The sequence below is a fragment of the Vanellus vanellus genome (assembly GCF_965231255.1).
Source record: "Vanellus vanellus genome assembly, chromosome: Z".
In the NCBI taxonomy this organism is placed as follows: domain Eukaryota; kingdom Metazoa; phylum Chordata; class Aves; order Charadriiformes; family Charadriidae; genus Vanellus; species Vanellus vanellus.
The window spans coordinates 9,702,023-9,715,128 of NC_138908.1; the positions used below are offsets into that span (position 1 = coordinate 9,702,023).

The following is a 13,106-nucleotide window of genomic DNA, read 5'->3' on the forward strand; positions in this document are numbered from 1 at the left end:
GGAAAAAAGTTCTTCACCAAAAGGGTGTTAAAACATTGGAACAGGCTGCCCAGGGAAGCGGTGGAGTCGCCATCCCTGGAGGTATTTAAAAGACAGGTAGACATGGTGCTGAGGGACATGGTTTAGTGGTAGTTTTGGCAGCGTTAGGTTGATGGTTGGACCTGGTGATCTTAAAAGTCCCTTCCAACCTAGACAATTCTACAATTCTATGACTTCAGTGGCAGTACTGAGTCATCCTTGGATGACGCTGCATTGGCAGGGTTTGTGTGGGTGCAATGCGAAACAAGAGTGGGAATGGATGCAGAATTCTGTATGGAGAAGGACAATGCACCTCCGATACCTGAAGAAACAGTAATAAGCAGCCACTCCTAAGAACTTGCTTATAATAGTTTCAGATGGTAGATCTACTTCACAGTCCAGAAGGTATAAATAGCTGACTAGACAAAATTTTTCTTAGTCTATGAATATTTTCACCTGTTCAGCCCTTTCATCACACACAATGCAATGTGGATATATAAGTAGCACTTAGTTTCTGGACTGCAAGTCCACCAAGAGAACAGTTAATACACCCAGTTCTCTAGATTTAGTTGAAAGTCTTCCAGCAAATCTCTGCCTAATCAAAATTGACTTTTCAATTAAGCATAATATTTCCAGGCATTAGAAACAGTGTCTTTTCCACTTTTTAATTCTTATTTTCATTTTATTTGTCAAACATTTAACAAAAGTCACTATTGATCTTTCCATGCACCATGTACACAGGAATGACAGGCCATCTAATAAAGGAAGTACAATTTAAAGAACAAATAAATTACACCAGGGCATTTCAGATAACTGATAAACTCGAGTTCGTCCTTGTTCCCAGAAATTCTTGGCAGGTGTCATTTTCTTGTCTGTTCTGAAAGGACTGGGTATGATTCAATTACGCCAACACAAGCCATTTGAAGTTATTAGTTTAACAGAAACACCATTGGTGATGATGCTCCCGCTAGCCTGTTTTTTTTTCAAACTGGTCAGAATGCTATTAACTTCTCTTCTGATGACTTGAGATAGAAAACAGTATATGATTTCCTCTTTTTATAGAAGATCCTGAACAGTAATAAGGATAAAAAATGAATCTCTATAATATTTTTCTGGACAGCATAGTTTATTCTCAGGATTACGAATGTTAGAGTAAATCATTAAGACAACCCAAAAGCATTCCAAAGTGTAGTTGGACAGAATTATCTTTGCTTTTCTCTCAGTTTTCTGTTCTTCTAAACAAAAGTTTGTTCTCAGCGACAGGCAGAGGCATGTGAAATCCTACTGCTTTAGCTTTGGATGTGCACAGGGGCAGAAGAGCTACAATATTTGGTAGTTTAAGGGATAACTGCCTTAAAACAAACTCTCTCCTGATGCAAACTCACTCTGTTCAATGGGCTCAATGTTAGGGATAAAACCAGTTCCCTGTGTATTTATGTATATAACTAGTTTTTACTCTGCTGTAACAGAAAATGTGCTTGGTGATGGTCTGGGTGAGAGGATTTACAGTACCTGTGCACTCAAAGTCTCCAGAGGACTTTCCACTCTTGGAAAAGCCATTAGCGGCATTCCTCGTGGGTCTTCAGGCTTCGGTTTAGAAGGAGCTCCGTGAGTGCCTTTAAAGTTATGGACAACACATATCCCCTATGTAATGCCAGGAAAAAAAAAAAAAAAAAAAAAAAGTGAGGTCAGCGTGTTCTGTCCCCAGGAAAAACTCACAGGAATCACCATCAGGGGTCTCACAAGTGCCAGTTTTTGCGAAGAACTTAACCTGTGTTTTGGTTCAGGGCATCACCCAGCTCAGCCTTGGGGCTGCAGTGTGTTTACTGACACAGTTGGGCATGGTGGGCTACCTTGGTAAATGGGCTCATCTGGCCTGTAATCTGAGGTGATGAACCTCAGATTTATGTTTTATACAGCAGAGACTCCCATGTCTGCTTCATCATCATAGAACCACGGACTACCCTGATGATGCATTTTATTGGCCAAATATTCCCTTCAGACTCTGACGGTCATTTCCAAACAGTGAAAACAGCTCACCGGGTGGCTGCATCTGCCTCACATCTGGATGACATCAAGCTCATTTAGCACCGTTCCTGCAGGCCTCCAGCACAACCGCTGTTGTGTTTATCCTACAAGCCCTTCCCTTGTGCACGACCAGACTTACCGCACCCACATGGTGATGCTAATAAGAGCAAACACACACGGCAGGCCGGGGCTTGGGAACACAGCGGAAAAAAAGATGTACAGGAGCAGACACATCTGCTGTCGGAGGGATTGCTGCAGCTAGCTCCTTGCTGGCTCTTCCTCTTCCCCGCTCTTTAGACCTCAGCAATTTTAGACCTCTTTAGACCTTTTGTGCCGGCAGCGGGAGTCTCACAGCAACCCTCCCCTCCAAGCGCCGGGGAAACCCCTTCAATTAGGCTTGTGAGCTTGCAGGGTGGCAGAAGGTCTGTAGGGCCAAAACGTGGCTGGGAGCTGGCTGTCACTGCTAGAAACAGGTACCGGGAGCACGGAGATCGTCCTGACCTGATGATGTACGGGGTGACCGCCTCTCGCCTTGCATGGGCTAGACTGAAACTGCCTTTCCCAGCGGGAACCAGACAAACTACTTCACATGAAAGCCAAGGAGATCCAGGTCAGAGGTAGTGGACATTTTTTTTTTTTTTTTTTTAATTAAAGGGAACACAGGAATAAATTATATGTGAAGGTTTTGTTTTGTTGTGTTTTGTTTTGTTTTAAAGTACAGAATAGGAAAAAAAAATCAGTGACAGGATAATCTAGATTTAACGGGTCTTTGAAACCTAATCCCTCCTGATTACAGGGATAAAGTGTCTGTTGCTATGCAGTGGATAGTTTTGAAGCATATTTTGATTAAAAGGAACCAGGCACATTGCTGGGTAATAGTGAGAGTCACCTTGACTGCTGTGTGGGTAAATCCTCAGCAGGAGGTCCCCCCCCAAAGAAAACACCTGAGCCACACAGCCAACAGCAGGGCAAGGAACACTGCAATTCCAGAGAGATGCTGTTCCTAGATTCTGTGGGAAGGCCTCTCATACACTTTAATGCACGTGCTTATCCTGTGAGATGGCGAACAGTTTCAGCTCAACTCCAAATCCTGCAAAGGGAGGTATTTTTTTTTTCTCCCAGGAAGTTTGTCCTCACCCTCATTTCCACCGCACTCCTTTTATGGTCTGAAACAAAACAGGGAACCAGGACCACTGCTTAGAGCTCCAGACAACATCCCGTATCCTACATTTTTGCCAGATACCAGGCAGACAGCGGGGTTTTGCTACACAGGGTTGTCACAGAAGAAGTCTCAAGCGTGCCTCCCTTTTGACATTAGTTGAAATCTACACCATCTTTAAAGCATTTTCCAGAACAGGTCAAGTTAGAACATGTACATTAATTAAAATAATCCTGAAATACATACAATGCACAAATGTCACCGCATTAACCTTATTAATTAGTACCAACCTGATTTGATATTAGGATTTTCTCTGATGATACTTCTAATTAGATGGGGCTAGAATTAGGTCTTAGCAACCAGATTAATTGGCTGCAATAGGCCACAAGAGAATAGCAATCTTTTATTTTTCAACTGAGGTAATTTTAAAAGGGATGTAGAAGGACTGATGGGCTTACCAGAAACAAAGCTACAGCACTCCCCAAGATGAAGCCTGCAATCACGTCCGAACAGTGGTTTCGATACTCAGAAACTCGATTTAGCCCGGTGAGGAACGCAGCACACAGGGTACCCAGACACAGCACAGGTTTGGCTAACCTGCTACTCTTTGTTTTAATTGTGCTTGTGATGTACATCTGAAACAAAGGGCAAGTCAAAAATGAAAAGGGGCTCTGCCAGAAATGCATCTTTTTCCACCCAGACAAATCCTAAATCAGCAAGGTTCTGACAAAACTCATGATTCATTAAAAACAGCATTGGGAAATGGAGGAAGAGGTTTAAGGTAATTCAGAGAATACTTTTAAGAGAACAAAGAGATACTGTTAAATGATCTTTCAGGATGTCAAATATCCCATCAACTGCATTTAGATACCGGACTTTTTCTCAGCTGACTTCCTAACTTGTGCAAGTACTTGCGCATGTGCTAGCAGACACGCACTCTGAATGTACGTGACTAGATGTTTGCAAAGAGTCAAGAATTTATGTTTATATGCCTGCAGAAATCGTAATGTGTGTAGGATGGAGTGCCTAGCGTCCATATGAACTAGTTGCTCCAGTTTCCTAAGTGGTATTAAGTTTAGGAAACAGAGAACATTAAGAGACACCATTCCAGACATTTTCTCTGCAAGATGAAACGAAACACAGAATATGGTGAGAGATTTCTTTTAAAACAAAGTTGATTCTCAAAATGTAATTCCACAGCGTGAAGTTCCATTGTGCTCTGAACACCTTTTAATAAATGCCACACGTTTTTGGCAGTTTGTATTTTATTTTAAATGCATTTTGACTGAGTAAAACCACGTGGGTCACAATTAGCAGCCAGTCATTAATTCCAGAACCACAAAATGACAAAGATCAAGCAAAGCAAGCCTGATGGCAAAACAATCCAATAGAATCCTTTTCAGCACGGAAGTATGGATGCCTGCATGATTTCCAAAGCTTTGGTAAGCAAAGCAAATACGTCAAATGCATTTGCCGGGAATGCCTCCAGATGACTCCCAGAGGAAGATACATTTGAAAAATCCATTTGATTGTTATTACCAATCAGCTGGTAAATGAACCCGATTCACATAGTGTAGAACTGATCCAGTGAAAGTATAAACACCTGTTCGGCTGGGGAATAGAACGATTACAAACCACAGAAGTGTCCCTTTCAATGTTTAATATCAAAAGATGCCATTTTATTAGTAAAGGAAAAAAAATGTTCTCTTATTGTAAAAATAAGTAAAAACACCAAAGCTGAAAATATTTCCATTCTTGACCCTTTTTCAGTTGTCAGAAATGGAAATATGGTTCTGTTAGTCCTCCGGACAAAATACTTTACAGAAGATCCTTATTGTTTAATCACATCTTTGATGAGACCACAACTGGCCTCTCCGATTGTGCTGTCTGCAGGTCACAAACGTCATCTTTCCCCGGGATGACTTTGTTTCTGGGTAAGGGCACTGCTGAGCTCTTTGCCGTGGGCGGCACCGAAATCAAGGCAGGACTCTGCAGGATGGTGGAGACCCCAGACTCGCTCCCCTTTGTTGCTGCTGCAGCAGCTACGGACACTGTGCGGACTCACAGTGCCAGTCTCTGGCCAAGACTACAATGGTTTGGCTGGGGTGAAGCTGCCTCGGGATTCTCCGGTGCCTGTGCTGAGGGAAGTCTGCGCAGGCTCGGCTTGGTGCTCCTAATTGCAGCTACCAGCACAGCTTGCTTCGCACCCCACCATCTACTTGGCAATCATGGGCAAATATTTTACTGTATTTTAGTGCCTTTCTTCATGAGCCAGGTATGCAGAGGTGACTATGGTCTGGTGCCTAATTTAGGGATCAAGAAACAGAAATTATACCCGTTCTCAAGGTCACTCTGTTCACTGCCTTTCATATATTCCTTTATTCTGCTGTATTGTGTGTATTTTTTTTACTTTAACTTTCTCTCTGTCCATATTTCTTTTCCTTTCTTCCTGATGAGGCCATTGAACATCCCTACAGCTGGCTTCTCCTCACCGGCTGGTGTTAGAAGTGGTAGCCCTAAACCCAATACCATACGTAACTCTAGAAGAAGGGAAGGCATCCAGCAACCGCCTCTTGGAAGGGAAATGGCTGGTCCAGAGAAACCGACCAGGAGAAGTCAGACCTGACTGCCTTTGGGCTTGTACCTAGGCAAAACCATACTTTCACCTCCCAATAAACGGCAGTACTAGACTCCTAACAGCTGAATTCGCCAGATCTCTGCCTGGGGAAGAGAAGACTTCTGCCCTTAAATCTGCTGCTGAGGACATAATTTAAAGGTGAATGCAGTTTATGAACTGGAATGTTACGGTGTGTGATAGCACTGGGAGTGGAACTAAGCTACTCGAGAGGTTCCTGCCTGATACCTGACTGCAGCACATGCCTTGAAACGACAGCCAGCGACTGAGCACTAGGCGGCAATCTTGCCCCAGCCTTTGCCGGCAGGTTGCGTTGCACCTGACTATCACCAAAACTCACGTTAAGCTGCTTCTTTGGGAACAATAGCAAAAAATATCACTGACGTGAAGTGCCACTGTGTGAATAATTACCACCCATCCTTTCACCCTATGCGTTTCTTTTAGCAGCGCCCATTCAAACGAGCAATAGGGAACCGGATTGCCACCAAAGCGCTACGGCGGTTTACAGCATCCAGAGGAAAAGCATCACCTCTAAAGTGACAACGCAGTGCTGCTGCGACAGCTGCAAACCCTCGCTACAGACAACCACCCACGCACGCTTGTTTCCCTACAGGTATGAGAGGAAGCTGGATCTCCGGGTTACCTGCATGGGAAAGTTCTTACTACAGATGGGAAGTATCTAATGGATTTGAAGTTTCACGCATCTCAGCAGGAAAACGTAAACTTGTAGTAAAGAGAACATTTTTAGCAATGAGGGTAATTAACCATGCGAACAGATTGCCAAGGGAAATCTGTAAAACTCTCATGAGGAGGGTTTAAAACAAGACAAACTGTTTTCCCAGAAGGTATGCTCCCGTTCATCCACAAATCACACACTGAGGTCAGAAATAACTGGGAGAGCTTCTCCATTCTGGTCAGACTTTCCGATCACTGCAGTTTGATCTTTATTGTCCTGGTCCCTACAGCCAAGATATTTTTTAAGATCCTCACAATATGTTTATCCTTTCACCTAGAGCATGCTTTCAAAGCCCTGGGTAAGAGCCCAAAATCTCAGTAAAAGTCACTTACATTTGATTTCCTACACACAGCAGGTGTTTTTGAAAACTTCCCACAATGCTATTTATAGGGTAAATTTATTTACAAAATTCTAAATGTCAAAAACAGTTATTTGATGGGTGGGAGAGGGAGGAAGGAATTAAATATAAAAAGATGGGAAGAAAATAGAATAAATCATATTAAAAATAAATTACATATGATTTAACTATGTAAATTATTTATTCCGTTTCTTTGCTGTGCACTCTTATCAGTACACTCAAGCAGTGTATTTAGCAACGTGCAACGTGCGATAGTAGCATTCATCCTGTGTGTAATTCTTCTCCCATCTTTTTCAGAGAGACAAAAGCATAGACAGTCAAGGAGGCTTTTTTGTTTGCAAATTTAAGACATACATACAAGCGTATATATATGCAAATATATGCTTATATATATTTAGAATGTATGTTTTATCTATGATGAGAAAGGCAGAGTGGAAGAAGTCTGTCTTGTCTTTTTAGCAGAAAGTGGGGAGATTTGTGATGGAAGGTTATTTTCCTTCGAAAGTTCACAATTTCATACCAATATTGGAAAATTCTGTGTCCTACAAGCTTTACAGACAATCTTTTCCTTTACCACAGAGATCTCTACAGAAAGAGAGAAGCAGAACCTTTGGCAATGATGCATATTGGAGAACACGATGCAGTCTCCTCAATGCTCAGTGCAACTTCTCGAGGTGCCAAGGCCTTGAATTTCATTGATTAGTCTAGTACGTGTCAATGCAGAAATGGAAGAAATTGTTGGTGGGGTCACAGTGACCTGGCTTGCAGAAGAGATTTCCTGTAGTGTTCTCTACTATTCAGAGTTTCCCAAATGTTAAAAGTTTCATATCCAGGTATATTGTATCACTCTGATCCAGTCAAGAAGCAATCCACTCAGGCGTAGAAGACTGTTTGTGATCCAGTGTGATGAGGTAAAGTCTTCTAGCCAGATGGAGGTGACGGACAGCATTACTTGTGGATGCTGCTAGGCAAGAACTTAGCTGAAGGATCCTAAAAACGCTACCAAACTGTCAATATAAGTGAGTAGTTGTATCTTTCACCTATAGAGACTCTGTTGTGACCATAAAACACTTCTCCTTGCTTTCACTCCAGAGGCAAACAGGAGGATCAGCAAGGATATCTACCTTCTCTCTACAATAAGAGGTCCTCCAGTTGTGCTAGTGAAATACTTTAATTTTCTATGTTCCAGTTGAACACCACCATCTGTTAGATGCCCTTGTCATTTACTCTTCCATGACCTTTCTCAGAAAAGTATGAAGTAACAGTTGTTTAAAGATGATGTAACTTGGTTACCCATATGCAACATATGATTTTATCATCTGTTTTTCGTGGGGTTTTTTGTTTTTTTTTTTTTTTTGGTGGTTCCCCCCCCAAAGCTAATGATTTAAGGAGTATTTCTAGCCTATCATTTTCCATTGGGAAAGACACTTAGAAGCACGTGTTTCTAACTGTACAGCAGTGTGTGCTATGTACAGGGACTGCCATCTCTTCCTGCCATACTTTTGGGAGACTAATAAAACTTCAGTAGATGCCATTCCAATTTTTGTGTGCGCATGGAAGCCAGGGCTGCTGGCTATTTTCTCTTCCCCCTACTTTAGGCATACAAGATTCTTCTCTGCCTGCAGAGATTGCAAAAGTGATGCTTTGAACTCTCCTCAGCTTCTTTGGCAGGTGACAAGAAAAAATCCTAGCTGGTTAAATATAAAACCCAGATTATAAAAAAACCCAATGAAAACCAAACCACAAAGCCAAACCAATCACAGTGGGAGTACTGTCACTACCAGACAAACGAACAAATCAGTACAAAGACAGCTACAGAGGATAATCAAGGTTCAGTGATGGCAGGAGACTCCCAGATCTCCACAGACATTTATATGATGAAAGATAATGCCTGTGCTGATTCCATTCTCCTGCCTCCTCATGTTCAACCTGTTCTATTTTTCCTGCTCCATGGCTCAAATCTTCAGCTTTATGCAAAATACAGCTATCACGAACCAACTACCCTGTGTTTTATGTTCAGCAGCCCACATTATCACACATATTACAATCAGCAACACACTTCTCAAAAAATGATGCATAATTATTAAGCAAAGCCAGACCTGAACACTGCATTTCTGGTGTAATGCTCATATTAATCTCAGCTGACAGGCAGAGAAAAGACAAGTGACACCACCTTCAGTGCTAGAGGGTGTCTCCAGGCAGAGAACTGGGCTAAAATCGGACTGTAGGCTGAAATGCCTTAAGGGCAGACTTTGATGACCTTGCAGCTCAGAAATAACTCCATGTCCTGGCTCTGCCTGAAATGCATCTTTTTCCACCCAGAAGAAGAAGGGAGAAGAGCAGGCCCATTGCAGGTACTCTTGAAAGACTGGGGCTCCAACACGCTTAACTACTGGGGACTTAAGCTCAGGGAGAGAAAGAATTATTCCCCTTCAGTTGTAGAAATTGGCCTGTTTGAAGACTTGCCTTCCTAGGAAACAAGGGAGGTTAGGCCGGGGAAGTCCATGAAAGACGTAACCAACTTAGGGCAGAACCAGGACCTGATCCAGGAGCTTCCACCTAAGAGTTCATCATGATGAAAGCAGCTGCTACAACAACGATGAGTGTATCGAGAACTGCATTTCACACATGGTTGCTTACTGTTCAGAAGTAATGCGTGCAAAATGTTACAGGCTTTCCAAATGCTTCCCAACAAATCATGACCAAAGGAGTTACCAGTTTACATGTCTGCCATTATTCATACAACATTCAGTGCAAACAGATGGATACTGAAACAGCAGCAGGTAGCCTATTCATTTTATAGTCATAATATGGTGTATTATTCATCTGCTACCAAGGTGCCAGTAAAATACTCAGTAAACACTCTGTCATTAATAAATTTAAAGCTTTTCGGAAATCCTGATGGCCTACAGACTCTGCCACTCATTTGAGCCAAGCTACTCAGGGAAAAAAGACCTAGTTAAGCCATTTTGAGATCAGAACCAGGTTAAGTCAAAATGGCAAAACCACTGAGGTATTCTAATTTGTGAGTAAGCTTCTCAGCTCAATTTTCAAACACTACAGAAAATTTAGCCAAAGAACATAAAGGAGCAGCCAATCTGTTTCACTAGACTTTTAAAGACAGACAATTTCCTCCCTGACAGTACAGCAGTGTCACCTTGTCAAAATGTCAACTGGGGTCCATCTCTTCGTGATAACAGCAAAATTCTGGCACTGACTTTTATTACAACCTTCTTTGCACAGGGAATTCGGGTCCTAAACAAGGGGGGCAAAATCCAGCCTCCCACTGAAATGGCACAATTTACATTTTAAAATGTTCAACAACTCATGGCACGTGAACAAAAGAAATAGTAGTGATCCAGGAGACGTTAAAGCCTCAACTTCCTTTTAATGTTCATGGGACAGGGGCAGGGAGAAGAGGCTGAATGTGTACTCAAAGGCCTCTGAGAAAATCAGCAGCAAAGACAAGATAGGACCTCATGCATCCACATCATACAGTGCCTCAAAAGCAATGAGCATTTGATTCACTTATACTAGGACTGGTAAAACAGAGAGAGAAAGGGACCTTCCCCTACAGATAAAGAAAAAAGCCCTACCCAAACCAACCCCGTTTTTCTTCAAAAACAGCCCCATCTGGGTGCATATACAGAAAACTCTCATACCAGCCAGCAAGCATCACTGGCACTCACCGTGGCATATAAAGCTGAGTAGATGCTCAAAGCAGCATGTTTGGATGGAAAGGACCTCCTTGCCTTTTCGATCACCTCCACATCCCCAGTGCAGATGTTGCCGTTGTTTATGAACTGGTGGTGGGCGCGACAGTCGTTTCCAGTGTAGTTGGGTTTACATACAGTCAGGAAGTAGGGAGCCAAGTTCCCAGTCACAACCTGGCCAGCGTTTACAAATATGTCAGTGGCAAAAAGTCCAAAGGCAAACACTCCTGCGAGGAAAGGTTAAAAATAATAATTATTCAAACAGGTTTAGAAAAAAATTTTGGTACCTGAAAGGAGCAAGATGTAATGAGAGGCAAGGGACCAAACCCCGCAGTCATCACCCGGAAAAAGCCCCTGCTGACTCCAGCAGCGTCCTGCATCAAAGGCATGACACAGAAGACCGTGTGCTTCACTCTGACAGGTGCTTCACTCAGCAACTCCAGAAGGACTCAGAAACGGGCTGAAAACGATAAGCATGTGCCCAAGTACTTTCGTGATTCAAGCTCCGAACAGAACTGCGAGCTGTAGATTTCACTGAAAACTCTGCACCTAAATGCCTGTAAAGCTTCCACTATGACAAAGGCTCACAGCCTGCAGCCAAGTGCCATGCACATGAGTTGTTAAAAACATTTATGTGTTTTTACCATATCTGGGCCAAAAAAGGGGTATATAACAGCTCTGAAGCTGAAAGAGCAGTGTAGTGCTGAGATACAATACTGCACTTATCTCAAGGTGACTATCTAGTGTCAGGCACCTTCTGGATTTTGACTATTCACCGTCCTGATGTTGAGAAATTAAGATCCTGATCTAGCAGTATTTGGCAGGTCCTTTGGGAAACATCCTAATGCTTTGCTCTGGAAGACATTTCCACACAGTTGCAGTTCAGCTCACGCACATACCCACAAATTCTATAGCATTCACTTAACCCCAGGAATATTTCCAGGATTGTGGAGTACCCCTTGCTCGATACTGCAGTTTTCACATACTCCACTGTCTCCCCACGAGTGTTACCAATACCTGCTACAGCTGCTACGAATATATATGAGGGTATTTTACTTGCATGTACTGCCTACAAACCAAAGGGACAGAAGAGCAGGTTTGCAGACATGCCAAACCCAAAAGTTCTGAAAGACTAAATCAGCTCCCCTTTACCACTTCCCATCGCTAAGGTGGGTTAGAGTGTCACAAAAATTTAGAACAAATAAATATTTACTTTTGGTGTGGGAATGTTGGGGGCTGTATTTTTGCTTTCTCCCTCCTGTAGCTTTGAAAGTAAAAGTCATTTAAATTATAAATCAGCTAAGATTGCTTAGTATTTAAATATGACCAAGAGCTGGAGCTCCAGGGTAAACATCTTAGGAGAGCTGTGATAAAATCTTAAGAGCTGGCACCACCACGGTTATAACAACTTCACTGCTTATCTGTAGTGAGTTAAAGAAAAAGGAAAAAGATTGCTACAGTCTGAGAAACAAAAAATATCAGGAAACCAGCAAGATAATGCAGCAGAAAATGCTTTACATCCAATCCACAGGAATCAAGGATCGCTCTGCAGATATTGTCACCCACCGTGCAGCTGACAGAAAGCAGAAGGGTTACAACTGGCACAGCTAGGTCCTTCGAAACACCCAGGGCCCGTCTACACACGGGATGCTTCATAAAATAAAACCTGTAACTAAAAATGGTTTCATTGTACGAATGGCAAGTGTGGGTTCCCAGAGACGGTGCACTGTGATGGACTCAGCTGAAATTCCTCGCCGGGGTACTGGTGGGAAGAGCCTGGAGCGGCCGCAGCAGCGCAGAGCCGTTTGTCCCCACCACACTTCCCCACCATCCGGAAGGAGTGCTACCACAGTGAAGACGATCTGGGGGACTGAGTTTATTACTATTCACTATATGAGTCTATTATCATTCGTTATTAACGAACTGATGCGTGATCATGGATGTAACAAGCCCAGGGTGGTGGAAGGGGGAGGCAGCCTTCCTCTGGTTCTACACCGCAGGACTGGCCCCTGACTTTTTACTGGCATGACAGTCTTTGCCCCGCTTATCCTGCAAAGTGTCTGTGTTCAAAAGGGAAATGGAGAGAGCACTGACACTGCTCCTTTATTTCCTTTAGCCTTCTGCTAATATTTTAAATTGATGGTTTTCCACAGCCAGTAGAACTCCTCATCTCCATTAGCCAGTGCACGAGCAAATTCAAGTGAAGAAGGCAGTAGGTATCTTTCCAGCCTGGTGAAACAGCAAGTTATGCCAGAGATGAATCTTGTTTCATACACTGCTCTTTGGCCAAATTCTTAGGCTTTTTTGGCACATCTTGCTTTAAATGGCATCTTTTTGATGCACTGTGCACATCACAGGGAACGTAGTGAGGATGATTACCCAGCCCTTTACAATACGTGGAGGAAATCTAAGAGCCAGACAAACACTGTGGTCTGGTCCAAGGTCTTTATCGCATAAGT

The 13,106-nt window shown here is 42.9% G+C and overlaps 1 protein-coding gene across 1 annotated transcript in view; it reads right to left on the reverse strand.

Moving 5' to 3' along the window:
• PLPPR1 (phospholipid phosphatase related 1) overlaps window positions 1-13,106 on the reverse strand; it is a gene marked incomplete at both ends in the record, with an annotated part of 67,478 nt that overhangs the window by 438 nt on the left and 53,934 nt on the right. Inside the window, 3 exons of the mRNA XM_082497792.1 lie at window positions 1,531-1,662; window positions 3,664-3,840; window positions 10,624-10,874. Coding sequence (XP_082353918.1) covers window positions 1,531-1,662; window positions 3,664-3,840; window positions 10,624-10,874 — 560 coding nt within the window. The remainder of the gene's footprint in view (window positions 1-1,530; window positions 1,663-3,663; window positions 3,841-10,623; window positions 10,875-13,106) is intronic.